General features: G+C 40.7%; 2 protein-coding genes across 6 annotated transcripts in view; one reads left to right on the top strand and one right to left on the bottom strand.

The window, feature by feature from the left end:
• Positions 1-195: 195 nt before the first annotated feature.
• On the bottom strand, positions 196-25,691 carry RBM18 (RNA binding motif protein 18). Of its 3 annotated transcripts, none has more exons than XM_010355391.2 (6): positions 25,552-25,691; positions 22,271-22,399; positions 13,077-13,203; positions 8,114-8,200; positions 5,841-5,926; positions 196-2,669 (listed from the first exon to the last, which is right to left on the bottom strand). In XM_010355391.2, exons 2-6 carry the CDS (start codon positions 22,381-22,383, stop codon positions 2,510-2,512), a joined length of 573 nt encoding a protein of 190 aa, XP_010353693.1. In that variant the 5' UTR covers positions 22,384-22,399; positions 25,552-25,691; the 3' UTR covers positions 196-2,509. The 3 variants fall into 3 exon arrangements, with proteins under 3 accessions (XP_010353693.1, XP_030775476.1, XP_010353694.1); XM_030919616.1 differs by having other exon boundaries at positions 13,167-13,203; positions 25,552-25,687; XM_010355392.2 differs by having other exon boundaries at positions 22,271-22,389; positions 25,552-25,672.
• MRRF (mitochondrial ribosome recycling factor) overlaps positions 25,441-25,792 on the top strand; it is a 64,960-nt gene continuing 64,608 nt past the window's right edge. For 2 of the 3 annotated variants that reach the window (XM_030919613.1, XM_010355389.2), the window contains exon 1: positions 25,472-25,775. In XM_030919613.1, coding sequence (XP_030775473.1) covers positions 25,582-25,775 — 194 coding nt within the window. In that variant the 5' untranslated portion in view covers positions 25,472-25,581. Of the gene's footprint in view, positions 25,776-25,792 lie in introns of all 3 variants that reach the window. The other variant, XM_030919615.1, reaches the window with a different exon arrangement.

The raw sequence follows: 25,792 nt of genomic DNA on the forward strand, positions 1-25,792 counted from the left end.
TCATGTGATACTCCTCCCCAGTACTGAGATATATAGAAAATCAACTGGTTAGGATTACATTTTGGATTTGATAAAATAGGAATTGAGATGAAGAAAATAGTTCATACCTCTCTCCTCAATATTTCCTTCAATTCTTCACTCTTGTATATAAACCCAAATTATAAGTGACACAATTTTAGCAAACCAAAATAATTAACCAGTAAACCAAAGAAAAATTTTACCTTAAGTACAGACAACCTCCTAACAAAGAGTTGACCAAGTTAACACCTGAAATTTAAAAACCTTTCACCAGACTGCTTTCAGCATATTTATGATACATACATTTATTCTTTTGAAATCTCTACTATGAGAGACTAAACATAGTATGATGCTTGCAGAAATTTCCATTAACAACTTCTTTTCAAATATTGACATTTGCAGTGGAAACAGCTGGTCTCTCTTCTCATTTCTAACAACAGAGGTAGGCAGGCATAAAGGGTAAAGTTACCTCTGAGTTTGACTCTCTAGCCAGAACCCTCTGCAGAGAAGGCACTTAGAAGCAGCACCCGACCTGGACATGCTGGCCAGAGTCCTGAGTGGAAACAAGCCTGTCAGAGAACTGCAGTCTATGCCATTAAGTGAACGAGAGAAGATATAACCACACAGACACCATCTTACATTTATTCACAGAGGGATAAGAATCAGTACAAATAATAAACAATGCTTTAAATACAAATAAATAGCTCTGGTTTCTAAAGGAAACAACTCTATATATTAAGTTTTTTTCTAAGTTCCTATTAAAAATAGAAGACTATTTTGCATTATGTAAGTTCTACTCCACCATTACCCTTTGAAGACTTATGGATAAAATGGTGAATTCTACACTCCAAGAAGTCACCAGAAAAATGGGAGATAATGCTCCTACCTCTCTGAACTATCCCCCAAATAGGAGGAGAGTTACTTGCATCATAGACAGACACAGCTAACACATACAGAAAGTATTTGATGTCTAGAGATATTTAAAAAGACTAACCTTGGGAAAAGTAAAAATAATTTCATTGAACCAGTTTTATGAATTCTAAAACCTCCCTCTACTGAAGTTTTGATTCAAATGTCTTAAATTCATTTATACTCATGGGAAGGTGTTAAGTTCCTATAATGAAAGCTTCCTCTTGCTAACAATGATAGTGATAAACAGTCTGTAATCACCAAGAATGGCACCTGGAGTAACGAAGTGATACATACCTGGTAAAGGAGCAAAGGTGCTGCCCAATTAAACAGTATGTCAAACTTGGCACCAAAATGACCAAAATGCCAAAATGTGCTGAAGAAACACATCCCCAAATCTGTTGGTTGACTTATCTTTCTCTATTGTTATATTTAGGATGCTTAGAGTGAAATATCTAGAGGCAAGTATGTTCTTCAAGTGAAGAATCATTTCCAAGGCATGCAGTCCTTTAAAACTACCTACCACACAAAGTCATCACAGTCTTGGTGCCAGAGTGGCGTCTGTTCCATTGACTTTCTGTGCCCACTGCATGTCCTCTCCTCGTCCTGCACAAGTTAATGCAATCTCTTCCACTTAGACCGCTACACAATTATTAGAAAATTGTATGTTTGATAGTGACCAATATAGCATGTTTAGGTTTTCAAAGAAATTTTGCTTTTTCTATTTAGACTGACCATGATATAATTCCAAACAGAACATTCTCATGCTATAAAAACAATCCCATGCAATAAATGTAATTTTAAAAGTCCCATGATAATAGCAACATTTGTTATTATAGAAGGCAAGGTTATCTAGATTTGAAAAAAATGATTGCTATAGAATAAAAGTTCAATTTCCAAATAGAACTTGTGTTGTGGTATAAAATATTAAATTTGATTCTAGTTTTAACACGAACAACTTTAAGATATACACCATGTTTTCCTAGTTGGGATTTTGAAACAATAAGCATAATTCTTAAACAGATTACCACAACATTTGTTCAAAGAATCAGCTCCTTTTTGCCAAGAACTTTCTCTTTTTCAGTCCAGTTGGAGGGACTGCCATAGTAAATTCTGGAACAACAGTTCTGAACATGATTTAAAATCTGTCTCTCACTTCCCTCCGTTTTACTTTTTCTTTGTGTTGTCAAGACACATAAGCGTAGAAAAATGCTCAATTTTTTAATAGACATTAATATATTTAGTTTCCTGATTTAAGTAATAACATTTTGTGTATTTGCCTTTGGGTCTGGCACACTACGAATGTTTCTGGAGTTACAAATCCAAACAAACTAGCCAATCAGAGCATCCCAGGGTTCCAATCACAATTTGGGATACAATCCTATTTATTCTGGATGATGCTCAATTCCATACATAGTGCAGGGAAAAAACATCCATAAGAACATCCAAAAACATTGTTACCAAATGCTAACATGGGATTGTGCTCCGTTGAATAGTGCCATTCACATCTACAAAGTACAAAGGCAGACGATTTTAGGTGTGGAGACCAATTTGCTTTTGCTGCTACAGTAATTCACAACCATCATCTTCGAGATTTCCATGCTGTTCTAGAATATGGAGTAGTCCTTTTTTTATCTGGTGGTTTAAAGTAGGAATAAACAGGCGCTGCTGGATACTCTGCATCAGGATTTTCCGCCATCATTTTCAGTTTTGCTTCAATGGCTTTTATCTTTGCAGTGACACTGGAAAAAGAATAGCAGAGGATCAGAGTGGGCCTAAATACCTGCAGAAAATACCTGTATAGTTCATCTCTTTGAGCCTCTTGGGAATATTAGAGAAGCAATAAGACACTAAATTACAAACATTTAAACATTTTACATATGTAACTAATTCTCTCATTCTAACAAAGAGATCAAGTCTGAGCCATCTATTGTTTTTTTTTTTTTTGAGATGGAGTCTTACTCTGTCACCCAGACTGGAGTGCAGTGGTGCGATCTCGGCTCACTGCAAGCTCCACCTCCCGGGTTCACGCCATTCTCCTGCCTCAGCCTCCTGAGTAGCTGGGACTACAGGCGCCTGCCACCTCGCCCGGCTAAGTTTTTGTATTTTTAGTAGAGATGGGATATCACTGTGTTAGTCAGGATGGTCTCCATCTTCTGACCTCGTGATCCGCCAGCCTCGGCCTCCCGACGTGCTGGGATTACAGGCGTGAGCCACCGCGCCTGGCCATCTATTAAGTTTTTAACATAAACCCAGACATTGTTAGGAGTACTTCATGTATTTTTACATTTAATCCTCAGACGCAGACACTGTTCAGCACCTTAATGCTTGGCAGAGAGTAGGTACTAAAAATAATTCTTGTAGAATTGAAAACAACATTATAAAATAGGTTAAATTCCTCATTTTGCAGATGTTGTAACTGAGGCACAGAAAGGTTCATTTGCCCAATATTACACAGCGAGTAAATGACAGAGCAGAGATTTGAATACAAACTGACTCAAAAGCCCAGGTTTCACCTGAATCACTGAATAAAAATGGAAAGAAACCATTCTGGAAATCCTATACAGTCTCTTTTTATTGATGAATGTGTGTTAATAAAAACTATCATTTACAAAGTGCTTACAATGAGCCAGGCACAGTGCCCAGCATTTTACTTACACTGTTTTCTGTTTTTGTTTTTTTTAGACAGGGTCTTGTTCTGCCACCAAGGCTGGAGTGCAGTGGTGCCATCATAGCTTACTAAAACCTTGAACTCCTGAGCTCAAGCAACCTTACTGCCTCAGCCTCCCGAGTAGCTAGGACTACAGGCATACACCACCACATCCAGCTGATTTTTTTAACTTTTTTTGTAGAGATGGAGTCTCGTTACGTTGTCCAGGCTGGTCTTGAACTCCTAGCTTCAAGTAATCCTCCTGCCTCAGCCTCCCCAAATGCTGGGATTACAGGCATGAGCCACTGCACTTCACCTACTTATAATGTTTTTAATCCTTGCAATGGCTCTACATGGGTTATCATCCATGTTTTACAGATACAGAAACAAATGCAGAGGTAGTGATATGATCAAGGTTCACACAGTTAACAAATTGCAGTGAGAATTCAACTCATCACTAAAGCTCTCATTTTTTCTTCTCTATCCAGAGCTGAATAGTCCTATATTACACAGGAAGGGAGAGGAGATCCTAGAGAAGCGGTGAGGAATTTGCTTTTGATTGAGATCATTGCTATCCCTGGACCTGAATGCAGAGCACTCAGGGAGTAGGTAGTTTTTGGCCTATGGCTACCTTCATTTTCCATTCTTGAAGCTGTTAACTGTCTATAGCCAGTGAGAGAAACTTGGAGGGAGTGTATACGTGGCCTTTTGGAGATCCTCAAAAGGTATACATGGGCAAGAAATTTAAAAACTAAGTTACAATAAAAAGAACACTGATGTATTACCGAGATGCATTCTGGCCCCTCTTCCATTAATGGCACAGCCGGTCACTGATTTTGTATGAGTCACAGGGAAGCAACCTTCTCTCATTAGGCATAGATGTTAATAGAGAGATGTAAGCTGCGGTCTTCTGGATAAAAAGATGGAAAACCCTAGGCTATCTTGTAAACAAGTGGCATATACAAATCATAAGAAACTAAAGACATGTTCATTGTAACATGAAGACCATCAAGCACAAATGCAGTCATCTCTTTCCAAAAGGAGTTAGATTTATGAAAACCTTCATGGAGATCAATCTGTGATCAAGGAGGTTCAAATCTCATGAGGAAAATAACACAGTGGATATATGCTCCCAGTGAATCTATAGAAGTCACTTAATTCCCTAGAGCAAAAATAAAAAAAAATATTAAACTTAAATGAGTAACCATAAAATTAATTTAAATTTACCAATTTACCATTCCTGAAAACATTTCAGGAACACCTTCCCTTAGGTTTAATGAGATGCTTATAAATCTGTTTTGCTTGGTGCAGGTAATATACAAGAAAGGCATTTATTCCCCTGCTTGGTGCTCCACCCAAACAGGCATCACTTCCCTGACTTTAGGATTGTTGGTTACTGATCCTTAAGTATCACTGATGCTCCTTCACATATTGTCTTCCCCAACCCCGGAATAGGCTTTAGTCCTGCACTTATGACCTGGGGCTTCTTTGAAATAGTAACTACAAGACTAAATTTTGAAGTCTCATAGACCTGGCTTTGAATCCTGACTGTTATTTGCCATCTGTGTGATCTCAGCCATAAGTAAATGACATACTGCATGTAACATGTTTAGCACAGTGCCTGCTTCAGAGTAAGCTCAATAAATCCTGGCTATTGTTATTGCTAAAATGTCTCCCTAGGCTACAATGCAAAACAAAACAAACAAACAAAAAACCCACCTTCTACTTCTGCTCAACCATCCACTTAACTTCCCCTTCCTCTACCCAACCCTTAGTTCTCCTGTTTTAAACTTCAAAGAAATAACTAACAATTCGTACAAACTAGAACCAAAACTGTTATGGCTGTTGCAATGGTACACAGAATCAAATATCTGCAAACCAAAATTTTGTATAAGGGAACTTAAGATTGGGTAAAAATTAGTATATAATGACAAACGCCCAAGAGACCCAAGGCCTTATTAAAATGCTTGTTTTTAGGATAATGACTGATCTGTCTTTGCATTTCCAGTGCCAAGCACAACGGTTGGTGTGTAGTAGCTACACTCAGTCTTTTTTGAGGGAATGATTCTGTAAATGGGGACTACATGACCTTAGGTGGATGGAAGGAGAGGAAATGTATACATTCTGGAGACTAACTGAACACATCTCTTGTCAAATTAATAAATTCTAAGAGTCTGAAGACTCACTATTTTATGAAGACATGGAATAATGAAATGGCTGAAGCTCCTGAATTACCATGTCTTTCTATAGCACATCATCTTACCTGAGGTTAGATTGAGTAGGCTCAGTGCTTGAGGATGGCTCAAGACTGATTGGAAGAATTTTATCATTCTTGTTATGTTCGTATCTCTGAAAATGAGAAATAGAGAAATTACTTCACTTGGGCAGAAACCAGCCCTTTACTGTAGTGCGTGGGTTCAGAAACTAATACTGTCAGTGCATCATCTTACTTCCAGACAATTTTAGGACTACTTTACATTTAGAATTAATGAAAAACGTCACATAGTTTTGGCCTAAAAGCTGTAAGTTTAGAAAAAGATGCTTCCATCTAGTCATCAGTTCCTTCTTATTTGATAGGAAAAAAGTGTCAACTTTCAATTTCTCAGATGGTACAAACACACAGGAGGGTTGCCTTCTTATATTCTTATTTTAACTGTCACATATCGCCTCTTACAATATTTATTTTATTAAAAATACTTTAAACTGGCCAGGCACGGTGGCTCACGCCTCTAATCCCAGCACTTTGGGAGGCTCAGGTGGGCAGATTGCTTGAGCTCAAGAGTTTGAGACTAGGCTAGGCAACATGGCAAAAACCCTGTCTCTATTGTTAAAGAAAACAAAAAACAAAAATTACCCAGGCATGCTGGCACATGCCTGTAGTCCCAACTACTCAGGAGTCTGAGGTGAGAGGATTGCTTGAGCCTGGGAGGCAGAGGTTGCAGTGAGCCAAGATCTTGCCACTGCACTCCAGCCTGGGTGACAGAGCCAGACCCTATCTCAAAAACAAAAAAACCTTTAAATTTTGCAAAGTACCAACTGAGCATAATATTTAACTCTTAACAGGCCTGAGTGAAGAACAAAAGTTGTAACAGCTTTCAGTTGTTGATACAGAAAACATTCTACAGTAAAGTAGTAGTTTAATTTGATGTCAGATAATTACATACTTTTTTTTTTCTTTGAAAATTTTATTAGAAACAGTAAAGACAGGGTCTCACTATGTTGCACAGGCTGGCCTTGAACTCCTGGGCTGAAGCCATCCTCCTGCCTCAGCCTCCCAAAGTACTGGGATTACAGGCATGAGCCACCATGCCCTAGCCAGATAACTACATACTTCTTGTAAAAAGTAAATATAATATTGAAGAGCAATCAAGAGCCTCTGGTCAAAAAAGATTTATAGGAGAAGAGAACCGTGAGGCAAAGAGATTTTCAAATGAAAGACAGGAATGGAGAATGATTTCTCTTGCATGCCTTTTCAATGAGATGCAGAATGAGAAAACGAGTTTGGTAAATGAGACTTGATTTTCCCTTGAGTAAAAAAGCATTTGGTAATTCTCCTTGTTGTTTCTATTTTTAAGGAAACGTGTCCTAGAAATTGAGAAGGCTCTGTGATTACCTGGAATACTCAGAAGGATGTAAAGTATCTGAACTTAGTTTTTCAGCTTGGACATTGAGTTTAAATGTCTGTTTAGTCTCTGTGACTCTTTACTGGGAAGTTTGTTTGGGGAGGGGGTTAGAGAGTCTCTGATCAAAAACCATGCTTAGAGCTAAAGATTTCAGTTCCAACTCAAAACTGTCACAAATCTTTGTGCACACAGGTTTTTCAAGTCCCCACTGCAGAAGGAGGCAGATCAACTCTTGGGAACGCTCCAGTCAACACACTTTACCACCTCTGTGCCAGCTGGAACAGAATGCCATTTGTTTTGTTTTGTTTTTTTTAATGGCTGAAGCTCTTCTAGTGCATTCTCCCAAGAGACTAATTACAGAATGCACAGGGCAGCCTACTGCTTCTCAGGACTTAAACACAATACAGGCACTGCAAAGCCCCATGAACCCACACCCTGGTAACTCCCAAGATTTCTGGAGTAAGGAGATCCCAGTGCTTTAAGCACTCATACAAACTACCCATTTCTCAAGCATTTAGAATAAACAAATTCAAACTCTCCAGAGTCAGAGGCTGGGAAGAGTCTAATAATGCCTATGGCAACTGATTTTAAAAATAAATACATTTTTTTTCCTCCAAAGAACCCTCCACCCAAAGAAATGACACAGGTCTGAGCGTAGTAATTATTAGCCACATGAGAAAATCAAAACCAGGATCTGTGGGCATGTGGAGAGAAATAACCAAGGAACTTAATCCCTCCTGAGATGTTCTCAAAAGAAAAATCTGGCAACACACATGGCAGATACAAGTAGGAGCCTGAAGTATGGCTGTTTCTGGCGTGAAGAGATTGGGGCATAAACGGGTAAGTGGACAACCGTCTTTCAGAAGGCTTATTTAGGATGAGGCTTGATGCCTTTCTAGCCTCTCAGACATACCTTTACTTGAGCATGTGCCCATCGCACCACCAACTTCTTGGACAGGGCCAGCTTGCCATTGAGACACTGGATGGCTTGTTCTGCTTCCTGTCCAGGAAAGGGACAAATGTTAGTTAAAAACTGAAGTGCTTAACTAGCTATATGTATTCTCACAGGGCCTCACTAGCTTTGATGGCTCTGTTTCTAACAAATTGTTTTTGGTAAATAACTGGCAAGGGTTTACAATTTTACAAGGCAGAATTTTAAAAAGGGCATTTTTTTTTCGAGACAGAGTCTTGCTCTGTCGCCAGGCTCTGGAGTGCAATGGTGCGCTATCAGTTCACTGTAATCTCCGCCTCCAGGGTTCAAGCGATTCCCCTGCCTCAGCCTCCTGAGTAGCCGGGACTACAGGCGTGAACCACCATGTCTGGCTAATTTTTTTGTATTTTTTAGTAAAGACGGGGTTTCACCATGTTGGCCAGGACTGTTGCAATCTCCTGACTTCACGATCTGCCCACCTTGGCTTTCCAAAGTGCTGGGATTACAGGCGTGAGCTACTGTGCCTGGCTAAGGGTGTGAATTTTTAAGTCAGTCAGACAAAAATTCAAATCCTGGTCTGTCATTTGTTGGCAGTATGATATTTCGCAGGTCACTTAAGTATCTCTAGCTTTGTCAACTGTAAAATATAGATAAATAATATATAATTTTTAATAGATAATATGGATACTTATTCCTCAGTGGTTGCTGTGAGGACTCAAAGAATATAAAGCATGAAGTATATGATATGCACCTAACATATGCTAGTAATAGTGCTGTTCCCATTATGTGACAGCCATATACACACTTCCATTAGTTAGGGTAGCACCTCCTATGTCAAGAAACTGTACTCCCCGCAAGGGCCCTGGAACCATATCCTCGACTAGGGTGTACTCTCTGGATTCATAGTAAGGAATAATTGCTTTAAAGGGCATGGGAGTCAAGGAAACTAGGCCGGAAAAAGCAGGAGTGAGTCAAAGAGACCGTTAGCAAGGTATCTGTGTGAGTCAATCTATGCACCTGGTTTTCAGAACCGAAAGTTCCTTGACCCTTTCCCCATTAGACACAGGAGTAATATGGTTGAAAGGAATTCCTGAAGCTGGCTAACAGTCACTCTGGGTCATTCCCAGGAAACCTGGCTGTACTTTCCATCCTGCCAAACCTTCTTTGCCCCATTTGCATCCATGAGACATTCGGCCAAGTGTAACCCATGTTTAGTGAGGGTGAAGAAATGCTTAAGGAACAGAGGAGGAGTAGGATGTCCCAGGGAGCAAGGAGAGGCTATAAAAGCCAGTAGGCATTCCAATCTGGTTTTACTGGTGATTCTCCTGTTCCTACAGAACTTACCAGTATGACATTTAACAAATATTTACTGAGTTCTCACTGTGTAGTAGGCATTGGATATTCACTAATCATCCTTGCCCCACTACAGCACACAAAGCTAGAGTGTCAGGTAAGAAACATTTTATTCTTTTAAGCTTCATTTGGTGAATAAAAACTTATAGAGGGCACTCTATTAGTTCCAAAGTAGCAGCAGTTGCCAGCAGGGGCATTTTATTTTTAAATATTTTATTTTTAAATGTTTTTAAAAATAATTTTCTACCTGTATACATTATTTCAAATGTTTTCATATATTCGAAAATATTAAATGCCCACTATGTTTTCTTATACTTTCATCTATTCTCCCAACTTCCCATAAGTTAAGAAGGATATGTATTTTTATTTTCCTTTCTTAGATGGAAAATCGAGGCCAAAAGAAGTTAAGAGCCTTGCTCAAAGTTAATAAATAAAAGAGCCAGAAATATAAACTAGGCTCTGTATTCTACTCCAGTGTTTTTAAACTAACATCTATGCCCAAACATGACCACTGATTTTAGTTGTCTGCAACAATTCTCAGACTGGGCACAGTGGCTCACGCCTGTAATTTCAGCACTTTGGGAGGCTGAAGCAGGCAGGTTGCTTGAGCTCAGGAGTTTGATCAGCCTGACAACATGATGAACCCCTGACTTTACAAAAAATACAAAAATTAGCTGGTGTGGTTGTGTGTGCCTGTGGTCCCAGCTACCTGGGAGGCTGAGATGGGAGGACTACTTGAATCCAGGAAGTTGAGGTTGCACTAAGCTGTGATCGTGCCACTATACTCCAGCCTGGATGACAGAGAGAGACCGTGTCTCGGGACAAAAAAAGAAGAAGAAAAAAAAAAAAGGAATTATCACTGCACTTCATTTTATCATTAAGAAAGAATAAAATATTTAAAAATGCTGGCCAGGTGTGGTGGCTCACACCTGGAATCCCAGCACTCTGGGAGGCACAGAAGGGCAGTTTGCTTGAGCCCAGGAGTTTGAAGCCAGACTGGGCAACATGGTGAAACGCCGTCTCTACAAAAAATGCAAAAATTAGCCAGGCATGCTGGCATGTGCCTGTAGTCCCAGCTATTGCAGCGGCTGAGGTGGGAGCATCACTTGAACCCAGAGGTCAAGGGTGTAGTGGGTAATGATTGTGTCACTGCACTCCAGCCTAGGTAACAGAGCAAGACCGTATTAAAAAAAAAAAAAAAAAAAAAAGAATGCTAATTATATAGTGCATTATTTCACTTCACTCAAAATACTTGAACAATTAGAGTAACAATGTATTACTTATTGGCTATCATATTTTAAAAAATTAGAGGAAATAAAAAATACCCAGCACTGGCAAGGAGAAATGACACTACCATACAATCTCAGAACATACTGACATATCATTTCTTGAAGACAATCTGGCAGCTGTATTAAGAAAAACTATAGGCTGGGCACAGTGGCTCACACCTGTAATCCCAGCACTTTGGGAGGCTGTAGTGGGCGGATCACCCGAGGTCAGGAGTTTGAGACCCGCCTGATCAACACGGAGAAACCCTGACTCTATTAAAAATACAAAATTAGCTGGGCGTGGTGGCACATGCCTGTAATCCCTGCTACTCGGGAGGCTGAGGCAGAAGAATCGCTTGAACCCGGGAGGCAGAGGGTGCGGTGGGCTGAGATCGTGCCATTGCACTCCAGCCTGGGCAACAAGAGTGAAACTCTGTCAAAAAAAAAAAAAAAACAAGAAAAGAAAAGAAAAACTATGCATGGACTTTGATGATGCCATTCCATCTCCACAAATGTAGCAAATATACATAATTAGAGCTGTAAAAATACTCACTCTTGTGATATTTATACTAGTGAATCAACCCAAATACCAGTGAAACAACCCAAATAGCTAACAATTGGGGACTAGTCAAATATTATATATTCACATTATGTAGTCATCAAAAATGATTAGTTTTTAAACGCAGTCTAAGTCACATACAATCATAAAATGCCCAAATCTCAGATACAGATCAATGATTTTACCTCCCCACACACACAGGTACATACAAACACCAGTGAAACCACAATATCAAGATACAGAATGGTATCTTGATGTGATTAAATGGTAGAAAAATTTTAGTATACTTTGAATGATAAACATGATAATATGATTCTGTTTGTGTTGCAACACTGCATAATGTGTGTTTATGTGTGTGTGAATGTGAAGAAACAAAAAAAGACTGGAAAGATATATGACTAAATGTTAACAGTGATTATTTCTGCGTATTAGGCCAAATGATTTACATTTTCTTTCTCAGTTATCTATCTATCTATATATTTTTTTCTGAGATGGAGTCTCACTCTGTTGCCCAGGCTGGAGTGCAGTGGCGCGATCTCGGCTCACTGCAAGCTCTGCCTCCCAGGTTCACACCGTTCTCCTGCCTCAGCCTCCCGAGTATCTGGGACTACAGGCGCCCGCCGCCAGGCCCAGCTCATTTGTTTTTATATTTTCAGTAGAGACAGGGTTTCACCATATTAGCCAGGATGGTCTCGATCTCCTGACCCTGTGATCTGCCCGCCTCGGCCTCCCAAAGTGCAGGGATTACGGGAGTGAGCCACTGCACCCGGCCAGTTATCTATATTTTCATCTATAATATTCACACATTAATTTCAGAATAAAGAAAAACACTCCTACAAATTATTGTTATTATTATGAGATGGAGTCTTGCTCTGTCGCCCAGGCTGGATGGAGTATAGTGGTGTGATCATAGCTCACTGCAGCCTTGAATTCCTGGGCTCAAGTGATCCTCTTGCCTCAGCCTCCCAAGTAGCTAGGACTATAGGTGCACCATCACACATAATTAAAAAAATTTTTTTTAGAGACAGGGTCTCACTATGTTGCCCAGGCTGGTCTCAAACAATCTCCCCATCTCAGCCTCCTGGGTAGTTGTGATCACAGGTGTGAGCCAGGCCCAAATTATTAACATAACATTAACTATGCGATGTTCTTACATATGATGAATAAATTTATAAGTACTATGCAGCATCTCTACATTTATTAACAATCAAATTCAATTTCTTTATCAATGCACTTCCACTTCAAGGACTAAATTTTAATACAAGGAGATCCATGTATATATCATGGTTGAAGGTGAATGCTCTCTTCTACATACATTAAAATTTATATGCATTTGTTCTGAGACCTTGAGAAGAAATAATAAAAGAGTCTTTGTGGGTGTCTCATCACAGGTAGGTTTCTGTACCAGAGGGCAAAACTACTGAAAGAAAAGAAGGCTTTGTCAGTTGGCCAGCCAGTAAAGCAACAAACAAAAGAGAATAGAGAAGGGGATGTATATGTGCTCAATGTGGGCATCCCAATGCATTTGGTCAAAAATGTAGGTCAGTCAGTTGCCTTAAACCTTGGCCAAGGGAGAGAGAATTGTGAAAGTCACTAATTCATTTGTTTACTGAGGATCTCTTTTAGGACTCAATGTAAGGCACACAGATGAATCAGACATGGCTCTTGCCTACAGAGAACTGCTATTCTAGTAGGCAAGAGAGATGCACAAATAATGATGACAGAGCTTGATAAATACTATAAAATGGGGAGAAAGCTTAATTACCTGCTTAGTTTCAAAGTTAACAAAACAGTAGCCTCGAGGCTGTCCCTCCAAAGCACCTGACTTGTGGAAGAGGAAGTCAAACTGCTTTACCTTGCCAAACTTCTGGAGGAGCTTGAGGAGGTGGTATCTGTGGAGAAAGAAGAGTCCATGAGTATGCTCTGGGAATTCTGTTGGCCACTCAGCCTGAAGTGTGAGACAAAAGCAGGAGATAATTTACCCCAGGGATGAAATCTCTCACCCCAGCCCCCTGCCTTCCTCTAAACTGCTATGTTAGTTTATTTGGCAAACAGAGTTGTTTGCCTGTATTTGGAATGGGAACTAGAATTGTCATGGACTATGCATCTGTCCAACACAAAAATACCAAACAAAAAAACCACACCTTACAAACAGCTGTCTGGCCTACAAGCACTATTTGTTTTTCTTTTGTTGAAAAGCTCAAAAATAGTGTTGATTTATTTATTTGTAATTCCTTGGCAATGAAATAGCATTTGTGAATAACTATAACTCCATTAGAAACACATATCCACCCTCCAAAAGCCAAAGCCTACCCTATCTCAAAAATAAACAAAGTAACAAACACACATGTATTCATGCAAACAAACAACCAAACAAAAAAAACAGTACTGGAGGATCTTCCTATTTGATTTTGTAGTTAATTCTTAGACCCAAATTGCACTTGTGAGCAACTCTACCATTAATCAAACCACAGCTAGTGATACTTTCATAGCACTTGAGAGTTTCAACGACTGATGTGACTGAACATTAGGACAATGTGGAACAACTATGCGACTGAGGCTGGTTTCACAAAGGGCAGGGGAACCCAGCCAGTCCTACAAATCATCCAGCTATGGGTAACTAACCAACCTCAGTTGCTTTGAAACAGTTTATACTCTAGGGTACAGTCAAGCAAAGAATACAGATGGTCAAGGAAGAAATTTATTCCTGGCAGGATGTTCACTCCAAGCTATTGCTTACCACTCTGCTCCTCATCCTCTTCTTAAATTCCTTACTCCAAAACTTACTTGGTTTCTATAGAGCTTTTAAGTTATTCAAACAGATGTGGCCTTAACAGGTTGCTGTGGCCAATCTCAATTCCGACTTCCTGTCATCTGATGTGGGGGTGAGACAAACCAACAGCTCTCCCGTTTCCTTTCCCTTTGGCCTTCCTCCTGGCATCCTCCGTGCTATTCAAATGGAGTCAAGGCTTTCTCTAAACAATGCTGTCCCTGTGATACTAAAAAGGTATCAGCCCACATGCTAAATCTGTTATTACTGGGAATTCTACCCCATAGGGAGTCAGTAAAGTTGTCGTTATAGCTACATTTATATTCACATTGTTTTCTAAGAGAAACTCATCAAAATTTTATTCTTGAGCAAGAATCTCCTTTGGGAGGCAGAAAGATATGAAATGGACCATACACTATACTAAATTTGATACTAATGCACATCAACAAGCAAGTCCATTATCCTGGATCCAGTGTCTGACACAGTGGAACAAGAAAGACATAATACAGGTTTAGTACTGGGACAAATGCAAGGATCCCAAGGCATATTGTGGATATTAATCTGGTCTATCTTGAAAGGTAAAACAACCATGATCCCTTACTTTCCAGCTTCCCAACTCCCATCGGGACACCTCAACCACTAGAGACAATGTAGGAAGTGACTTCAGGGGAAAGGAAGACACCTTAAGTGCAAATGTGTGGTTTTACTTGACTTTTAAATAGGCTTACAGCAAGGGTGAGTCTCTCACACACAAAGACGGGCGAGAAGAGTCTCCCCCAGGATATTTAACTCACAGCTGCATCTTCCAATTACTAAACCCATCCAAATCTTAACGCTGTGCCAGTTGCCACAGAATGGGGAGTCAAACCTATTCTAAAAACAAAACAAAACAAAACAAAAAAAAAAACAAAAAAAAAATCCAGGCCAGGCGCAGTGGCTCACACCTGTAATCTCAGCACTTTGGGAGGCCAAGGCGGGTGGATTGCCTGAGGTCAGGACTTCGAGACCAGTCTGGCTAACATGGGGTGAAACCCTGTCTTTACTAAAAACACAAAAAAATTAGCCGGGCGAGGTGGCACATGCCTGTAGTCCCAGCTACCCAGGAGGCTGAGGCAGGAGAAGCGATTGAATCCGGGAGGCGGAGGTTGCAGTGAGCCGAGATAGCACCACTGCACTCCAGCCTGGATGACAGAGCAAGACTCCATCTCAAAAACCAAACAAAACAAAACAAAACAAAACCAAACAACAACCAAAAAAAAAAAAAAAAAAAAAAAAAAAAAAAAAAAAAATCTAAGGCTACTGTGGGCTGGTCATCTTTTCATTAGCTCCATTCTACTTAATAGCAGGAAGGTAACACGACTGGCATTTCCTAAGGAATGAATTTTAATTTACTCAGAAAAAAGAAAAAAAACACACTGACAAAAGATTACTCTTTGTAAAGCTAACAAACACATTCTGCCCAAGAAGTGCGACCTTAAGATTCCAGGAACATCTGCTTAGGTCTGTGTCTTTCAACTTCTCCAGGATTTCTTTTCTTGTTTGATAATTTCTTAAAACTATCGGAACACCGAAACAAAAGGAATGAAATGTTTACTATTTTGCTTCCTGGAGATGGGAACTGCAGGCTCTGATAGTGAAAAAAGCCTGAAGGATCTTGCTTTCACATCTGCAAGCACTTTTATCTGCTGCTGAAGTGTGGGAGAGCACACTACTCAGCATAGGCTTGCTTCACTTAATGAAATGTGCGCCCTGCAGCCTTCAGGAGCTAGAAAATTAGCACACCAGCCCCACACATATATCTGCAACTTAATCAGTGTTTTCTGTAATTGGTCTTTAAGAGGGCTTTTCTGCCTAATGGCACAGAAGTAATTAATCTATACAAATGTTAAAACAGATACCTAGAGCCAAACAGGCATATGGGCTATGCAGATGAATAAAACTAGGTTCCTGCCTTCAAGGACCTCACATTCTAGTTAAGAGAGAGAGAGACGTAATCACACAATTACAAAACAATGTGATGCTTGTACACAGAGAGGATGAATATGAGCATACAGAAAGAAGACCAACAGTGCAGGGAAGGTGGTGGTTAAGGAGAGCTTCGTGAAAGGAGTGATATCTGTGACTGGGTTGTGTCAGTGTGAGTGAGTACTAAGCAATGTGCAAAGACAAAGGTGAAAAAGGGTCTGATCCATTGGAATAGAGTGGGGGTAGCCAGTAAGATGGGGCTGAAAGGTAGGCAGAGGACAGGTTGTGAAGGATGTCAGGGGCTGAGGGAATTTTAATTTCATGTTGTAGGCAATTGGAAGCCCATGAAATGACATTTAAGATTATTTTTGGTGCACAATTTGTTGTAGAGAAAATGTTCTTTATAAATGTATATAGAAATTACTATGAGATGGGTATTTATGTTTTATGCTAAGTACATTATAAAATGGTCTTGTTGTGTTTCCAATTTAAGTAACCAAACAATGAAGGCTGTTTCATGTAAACCAAGTCATAAAAAGAAGTGTGGACAATGAGGAGACATAAGGAACAGGCTGAGAGAGAAACAGGTTTCTTCCGGGGTGAACACACTGTTCTCGCATGCTCATGTGTTCATTTTCCCTTGCATTCCAGCTTACCTAGTTTATCCCTGAAAGTCTGTATCAGGAGGCCATTTCCACCTGGATGGCTCTCCACTGCTTTTAAGTTTACTTAACATAACCGCAAACTGAATTCCTCCCTGCCACAAACTGATGATCCTTCCAGCTATCCCTCGGGTCAGGGGGGACATGATCTTTTTATATTCCTCAGGTAAGAAATCTCAGGATCACCTCAACCTTCCACTCCATTTCAATCACTTTCCTCATCTCAGACTCACTCATCAGTGTCCAAGTTCACTGTCTCTATCTAGGTGATAACTGATGGCAAGACTGGTTCATGGCAATCTCTCTCAGCGAATCTTCATCTTCAGTTTCTGCCCTTCCAATTCATCCTACATATTGATGTAAAATTTCTCTACTAACACATCATTGTCTAGCCTGGGCAATATAGTGAGACCTCGTCTCTACAAAAAAAATTAGCTGAGTGTGGTGGCACACGCCTGTACTCCCAGCTACTTGGGAGGCTGAGGTGGGAGGATTGCCTGAGGCTGGGAGGTGGAGGTTGCAGTGTGCTAAGATTGAGCCACTGCACCCTAGCCTGGGCAACAGAGTGAGGCTCTGTCTCAAAAACAAAACAACAACAACAACAACCAAACCCACATCACTTTATATTGTCAGTCTCCTACTAAATACCCACAATGAGTCTCTTTTTCATGAAATTCAGACTTGACTGAATGAATTTTAAAGACCCTGTCTTAACCTGAGAGTATTCTATCTATGCAGCCACTATTTTCATTCCCATCCAGTATTCAAACTTTGCTTAAGTCAGAAAGATCTTCCTGATTATCTACTTACACATAACAATCTTTCTTACTCCTACTTATAGGCCTTTATTTACGATTTTCCCTCCACTCAGAATCCTCTTTCTATTAGCATTTCTATGGGCTTTGTTCTCTTTCATACTTCTATATGCATAATACAGTGGCTACAAATTTGGCATTTTACACAGCACATCTAATACTTGAAAAAGAAAGTCAGTATTATCCCTTTTAGAAAGAAAACCACAGTGTAGAAAATAGATAATGCCTTAGATCATTAAGTTTTTCAGCTTCTTTGTGGATGGCACTAATAATGATATTCAGAGGTACTGCTTACACTTACAGTTAGATTGGGTCTCGTAACAATGAAAAAGAAAATCTTACATTGTAAGATTTAAAATAGGATACTTTTGATTATGACTGTTCAAAAATTAGAATATTTGTGCAAACAACACTAAATTAGGCGATGGGAAATTATCATTAACTACTTCAGTATACTGAGCCAACTCACTTCACTCTTCATTTCCTATAGAGTAGGAAAAACAATATCTGTTCCACTTACCTCACAAAGTTTTAAGGGGTTATGTAAGAGAGATTCATACGGTATTAGAACTAGAAGTATGCTCAGATCATTTAGTTGAACATTCTCATTCTGTAGGTAAGAAATTATTACATATAATATAGTTGACAGGAATCAGAATATAGCAGAAAGAACATAGGTTTGGAATGTACTACCTCCATAAACAAGAATGCATCATCACTCCCTCAAATCCTAATCTCCAAGATCTATTTAGTCATACAAATATTTCTGGCATCTAACATAGCCCCAAAATGGTCAGTATTACAACCACAGAGTGAACACAAACAAACAAGAAGAGTAATATTAGAGTGCTAGACAGTCAGAAACGCATATTCTGTTGGGAGGAGGCTGACAGACATCCTAGTGCAACTTCAGCAGGACTCAGATTAATAACCAACGGGCACACACACATAGAATGACTAGAAATAATCACAGAATAAACTAAAAAACTGGGTGGAAAAGTGGTTATTTTAAAAAATTGCCATTGTTTTACATATTCATTCATGACAGTAAGTTTGTATTGTCTTCTAACAAGAGGTAAAAGAATATTTGAAAGGAAGAGGTATTCAAATCAGTTTATAAAAGAGATCAGGTGGAGAATAGGGACACATATAGGAAAGAGAGTGGGAAGAAGGGTCTGTTGAATGGGGAAATGGCAGGAACTGGCAGCAATATGTGGACAGAAGGTAGGTTTAAACAGGAAAGCTGGAGGATGCTCTGCAAATTTCTATTAAAGAGTCATTAGAAGTTTAGAGATTTGGATTCAAGCAATACTTTTTGAGACTGCACTCCAAGACAGGTACCATATATTCACATAAGTTTCATTATGTAATCCTTCAATGTTTGGGAATGACTGCATTTTATAGTTCATCCAGGCTCACCATTACATGCCCTGGGAGGAACAAGATCCAGAAGTTTCTGTATTTCAAAAACATGGAAGGAAATAATCTATTTCTACAAGATAAGATTTACTTTACTAAAACGTCAGGTTCCTTTGCTGTAATTAAGTAAATTAAATGAGGTAATATTAACATTTTATGTTAACCATAAGCTATGACTGGTAGTTATTTCTTTCTTTTTTTTTTTTTTGAGATCGAGTCGCCAAGGCTGTAGTGCCGTGGCATGATCTCGGCTCACTGCAACCTCCTCCTCCCGGGTTCAAGTGATTCTCCTGCCTCAGCCTCCTGAGTAGTTAGGACTACAAGCACCCACCACCATGCCTGGATAATTTTTCTATTTTTAGTAGAGACAGGGTTTCACCACATTTGCTAGGATGGTCTGGATTTCCTAACCTTGTGATCCACCCACCTCGGCCTCCCAAAGTGCTGGGATTATAGGTGTGAGCCACCACGCTTGGTGGTAGTTTTATCTTTAAGCATAAATTTATTACAATTTAATAAACTAGTCTGTTTGACAGATAAAATGTTTTAAGGTAAAGAATCCATAGGATGGCCAGGCATAGTGGCTCACGTCTGTAATCCCAACACTTTGGGAGGCTGAGGCAGGAGGATCGCTTGAGCCCAGGAGTTTGAGACCAGCCTAAGAGACATACTGAGACCCCTGTCTCTACAAAACAAAAGCAAAAAACAAAAAACTAGCCAGGCATGGTGGCGAGCACCTGTAGTCCCAGCTACCCAGGAGTTCCAGGCTGCCATGAGCTATGATTGTGCCACTGTACTCAAGCCTGGGTGACAGAGCTGTGAAACAAACAAACAAAACAAAACAAAAAAGAATCCATAGGAAAAAAAATAATAAAAATGGTCTTTGGTGATACAGAAGTGGAGAAACCAGCCACAGGCAAAGCCCAGCACTTCCAGCCAGCACGCTCTGATCTACAGTTTATTACTTGATGTCTACCTCTGGCCTGATGTAAAAAGAGCGGAGATATCAGTGGGAAAGTTCTGATTCAATGTTCCTGCCAGTGTTCTAATTGGAAAAAACATCCACACTCCAACTTATGACATAAACTGAGGTGGCAAATGCCCGTTTGAATCTTCCTGTCAAGCAGCAGGACACAATTAGAACAAAAGTCTCATTACAGAGAAGTGCGGCCAACACAACCAACGTTGTTTCCACACTTTAGATTTCCATTTAGACAGGCAGAGGTGGGAATGGAAAGCACGATGAGCATTCCCTCATAGCTTGGGTTGTGGATGATGGAAAAAACTTCTTTGATGAAAAGACGTTAGTTGAGAGGTTGTTCAGATTCATAAAGTCACCCTGAAAAGCCATGAACCATAAAAGAGAACCGAAATAAATGCAATCTACTCTAGGGTCCCTGTGACCAAGATAACATAATATATGGGCAACACATCTTAAATACCGTCATAATTTCTAAGGGAATTAAATATATTTACATTTGGCTGATATGAGCTTGAGCAGGTTTAAGGAACTTTTTGTTATAATCCTGATTTATAAGTTCATATCCTTTTTTTTCTCTTTCCTAATCCTAACTCTCATATATACCTTGTCCATCTCACACTCAGAGATGCAGGTTTCCTCATCTCCTCCCTTCACCCTTTTTTTTTTTTTTTTTGACACAGGGTCTCCCTCTGTCACCCAGGCTGGAGTGCAGTGGCACAATCTCTGTGTACTGCAACTTCTGCTTCCCAGGTTCAAGCGATTCTTGTGCCTCAGCCTCCCAAGTAGCTGGGACTACAGGCATACACCACCATGCCTGGCTAATTTTTTTATTGTTAGTAGAGACGGGGTTTCACCATGTTGGCCAGACTGGTCTCAAACTCCTGACCTCAAGTGATTCACCTGCCTCGTTCTCCCAAAGTTCTGGGATTATAGGCGTGAGTCACTGTGCCCGGCCTCCCCTTGTCTTTAACACTGTTCCAAAGGGAGTAACTTCTAGGACTGATGATATGCTCAAAACTTGCTTTCGGCCTGGCACGGTGGCTCAAGTCTGTAATCCCAGTACTTTGGGAGGCCAAGGTGGGTGGATCATTTGACGTAAGGAGTTCGAGACCAGCCTGGTCAACATGGCGAAACCACCTTTCTACCAAAAACACAGAAATTAGCTGGCATGCTGGTGCTTGCCTGTAGTCCCAGCTATTTGGGTGGCTGAGGCGCAAGAATCGCTTAAGCCCAGGAGATGGAGGTTGCAGTGAGCCAAGATTGTGCAACTGCACTCTAGCCTAGGCAACAGAGCAAAACTGTCTCAAAAAAAACCAAAAAGAAACAAACAAACAAACAAACTGGCTTTCAGCATTGACCTCATACAGGCCAATCCACTCATTCTACTCTGCCACCAACCACCACCCTCCCCCTATCAAACAACTGGCAGAAGGGAAAAACCTTTCAATTTTCTCAGCTAAGAAATTCCTTTTCATCTTAATAGCTGTGATGTAAAAGAGCAGAGAGTCAGGGCAATTCAATTAGTTTTGTGATCTTGGGCAAGGTACTTCTGTCTTTCGGGACTTGGTTTCCTCTACTGTAAGATAAAAAAGCTGGGTCCCATCAGAGGTTGTCAGGTGTGCTCTGTGGAGCCCTAGAAGTTCTACAGAGCCTAAACAGGGATGGCCAAAGAAAGGGTAGTAGTTGACAAAAGATTTTGGCTCCATCTCTTCTCCCTTTTAGTCAGAGCAACTCTGAGCTGTTATTTTATATACAGCTCTGATTATTACTTTTACTTTAAAACAGGGTTCTTCAGATTTAAGAAGTCTGAAAGCTGCTTAGCATGGCACTTGGCACTCAAATCATTTAATGAATGAATGAAAACCAAAGGGACATGGATGATTTCTAAGGTTCCTTACAACTCTGACCTTCTATAGTTCTATGGCTGCTTAACATGAACTACAGTCAAGGTGTCTCCTCTGCCTGTTTGCAAAGGTACTGAGACTTCTGCTTGTTCCTTCATTCTGGGTACAAATGTATTCCCAAGGCTGATTCTAGAGAATAATTCCCTAGAGCTACCAGGTACAAGGATTCAAATAGCTGGAAATGGGAGAACATCTTTGGCAGATAGGACAAAACAGGTATATGGATTAAAGGATACCCAAGTCTGTGTCCTTGCAGTAGCAGAGTCCAAATGTAAAAAAAGTGACAAGATAATAGGCTAACAACAACATCTTATCTCTTCAAAGATAAGATGTAAGTAAAGGGGTCAAACTATATCCCACACCGTTTGAAAATGCTTCCTGACATCACCACCAGAAAACATTCCAATATTGTAGGTAAAAAACTAAGGTAATTTAGACTCACTCGGTAATTTTGGGGTCCAGGTTGCCAATCCATAATCGGTGTCCTTCCTGCAGAGAGCCCTCTGAAAGGATGGATGCATTCTCCAGGGGAAGAGTTTTGGTTTCTGCTTCCATCAATGTCTATGAAATACTAAAGGAAATGTGAACATTCAGGCAGGAGGGGAGTAACAATGTATGAACACAAGACTTCAAATTCAACTCAACAAACATTTACTCAAGGAGGGCATGCCCTCTGGGCAGTCCTTCAAAGGCCTCAGTGATTCCACAACCAGGGCTCCAGAACCAGTTCCCTTGGGACAACTGCTCTGGCAGCCAGAGCACATAAGCTGCCATTTAAGGTGAAAGGGGCGTGGTTCTGTGTGGAGAAACTAAAGTTTTCCTCCTCTGAAGCCAGAGGCTGACTGGGCAGGAGGCCAAAGTCTCTATTACTACATGATACTTTAGTTCAACAACTGTCACCCAAAATAAGCCTTGGAAACCACCAGGAAGAGTCTTAATGGCATTAAAAGGGATGGGCAGGGAAGAGCAGCACTCCATCCCTTTTCCTCAAGGAAGAGGCAATATAGCAAAGAGAAGAGGCCATATAAGAAATCTGTGCATAGATAGAACTGGGTTTGAAAGCAGGTTGTGTGATTTGATGAATTACCTGAACTTTCTAGGCCTCAGTTTCCTCATTATCTAAAGAGATAACAGTGCTTATTTTATAGAGTTGTTGTGAAGATTAAAGACAGTAAAAAATCACTAAATACTGTATCTAACAACAGTAAGTAATCAATAAATACTAGCTATTAGCATGCTTACTCTTTTGGGACAGACCAGGAAGAAGAGACTAATTTCCTCCTTAGTCAAGTTCCACCATTTGCTAGCTATGTAGCTCTGTGCAAGTTACTTAACCACTGTTGGCCTCAGTTCCCTCATCTGTAAAATGGGAATAATGCCTCATGAAATTAGGATGCAGATTCACTGAGTTAATATACCTAAAGCATTTAGAACCATGCATGGCACCTAGGAAGCACTCAATTAATGTTAGCTTAAATTATTACTAGTCTTAGTTCCTGAAATGTCTCATCTCACAGTCAAGGAGAACACAGGATTATGATGGAGACAGCAGTAGAAAGAGCAGAAAGCTTGGTGTCAGAAGACAGTGTTTCAAATTGCGGCATTTCTTTCTTTTCTTTTGAGACAGACTCTCCTCTGTTGTCCAGGCTGGTGAGTGGTGGCACATTTCGGCTCACTGCAACTTTCACTTCCCCGGTTAAAGCGATTCTCGTGCCGCAGCCTCCCGAGTAGCTGGGATTACAGGCGCACACCACCAAGCCTGGCTAATTTTTGTATTTTCTTGTAGAGACAGGGTTTCACTATGTTGGCCAGGCTGGTCTTGAAGTCCTGACCCCAGGTGATCCGCCCACGTCGGCCTCTCAAAGTGCTGGGATTACAGGTGTGAGCCACCATGCCCAGCACAAATTGTGGCATTTCCACTGGAAGTTACTTCTCTCTGAGCTTCAGTTTCCCCATCTTTAATAAATTTTGCCCTGTTTAAAACTTAAGGCTTCAAGGACCAAAAATGAGATGACAGATGTAAAATAAAGCTTTAGGGGCTGCTAAGAGAGCAGGCTGTGCCAAAATTCAGAAATCCCTGCTAGAGAACACATGTCCTATACTCAGAAGTGCCTCAGAGGTCAGCACTACAGGAACCGTGAGGTCAGTCACAACAACTGCCATTACCCCTTATTCATCTCAGCACACCCTATAAAGTCTAGCACAGCAGTCCCTAGTTAATTGTTTATTGAATACCCTGCACATGAGGTATTGTTCTTCCTTTCCCATTCACATCTTTAATCTGTTCAGCAATGTAAGCCAAGCAACTAGGAACTGTTAAACTCTGGGCTATGTACTGAAATAGAGAAATGAAAAAGACACAGCTCTTGTTCTAACCTCCTGGGAGAAAGGCAAAACAGATATAAATTTAATCCCAGGGGAGACACATTTTGTCTTCTCTCTGCTTTCCTTTTTCCCTACTTTTTAAACAAATCATTCATTCAAAAAATAAATTCACTGTTTCTATTATCTAGGACTTATCTAGTTACTGGAGTCAGAGCAGTGAACAAGCAAGGTCCCTATCCTCTGGATGCTTATGTTTGGAAGGACAGCAGGACAAAACAAAAGCAAAATAAATAAAGAAGATATAATTAGTGATACACGTCACAAATACAATTAAGCAGGGTGATGTGACAGGGGCTGGGCGACTTCAGATTGAGTGGAGGGAAGGCTTCTCTAAAGGAGATGACATTTGAGACTTGAATGACAGGACATTCTGATTTTCTCATGTCTAAAATCAGCACTAATACCAATAGCTATTAATACTTATTACCACAAAAAGGTACCATGTTTTACTGCTAAGAGTGCAGGATATGCGGGTCTGATTGAAATCCTGACTTTTGCACCTAGTAACTGTGCCTTTAGCAAGTCACATGATCTTTAAGTATCCTCTCCATAGAAAAGCTTTCCTTAACAGAGTCCCTTGTTATTCTATATCTTCGCCACCTTTCCACATTTTTCCTCCTATTAATGCTAATTCAATGTATTATTTAATGTTTCCCTCTCTGTTTCCTTCACTAGAACATAAGCTCCCACAGGACAGGACCTTGCCAATCTTGATCATGGTTCTATTTCCAGGCCTTAAGTACACTGCCTGGCTCACGGCTGGTGCTCAATATTTACTAAATGAAGCAAGTCATTTCTCCACTTGGAGCCTTAGTTTCTTTTTCCTTCCTAGAATGGGTACAATTATTTCTGTCTCATGAGGTCGTTGTGAGTCTTAAATAAGACAATTTTGGTGACAGCTCAGTATATGGCTTTTTGAGGAATGGTAAAGGGTAAGAAAAGATCAAGACGGCATGGGACTACCAAAATGCTTTGCTTTTGCAATAGCAACAAGCCTTTAGACTACCAGAGTTCACAAAACGCGGTTACATTCATCCTTCCAGCTGAGCTGCAACAACCCTGGAAGCCAGAAATAGTCATCTGGGGAAAGTGCAATCCAGAGAAGAGGAGACACTTGATTCTAAAAGCAAGCGGTGGGCCAGGCCTGGAACCCCGGCTTCCCGATTTCTGGCTGCGAATTCACACAGGCGAGGGGTCATTACTCGGATTGTTATTTCCGGGCCAGCGACAGGACAATCCGGGGCGGGGCCTGAGATGCAGTCCTGGGAGGGCGGCCTCCTGTAAGACCTCTCGCGGGCCCAGCGCTGAGGTTCAGGGACATGTCGCGGCCGAACTCACCTCGTGGCCTCGGCGTGGTGCTCTCAGCTCATGCCCGGAAACCAAGTCCCGACGCCGCGGTTAGACGGACCTCTAGCCGCGTCCGCCTCAATGCCGCCAGCTGCCAGGCCGCCCGTGACGCGTTACGCCTGCGCCGCCTCCTCGCCTCGTGACGTCACGACGCCCGCGCAGCTGCGGTCGCCGCGGTCCCACGACTCTTTCTTTAGTAACCTGGGAGATAGCTGGTGAGTGTCCTTGACAG

This window comes from Rhinopithecus roxellana, chromosome 16 (assembly GCF_007565055.1).
Source record: "Rhinopithecus roxellana isolate Shanxi Qingling chromosome 16, ASM756505v1, whole genome shotgun sequence".
Lineage (NCBI taxonomy): Eukaryota > Metazoa > Chordata > Mammalia > Primates > Cercopithecidae > Rhinopithecus > Rhinopithecus roxellana.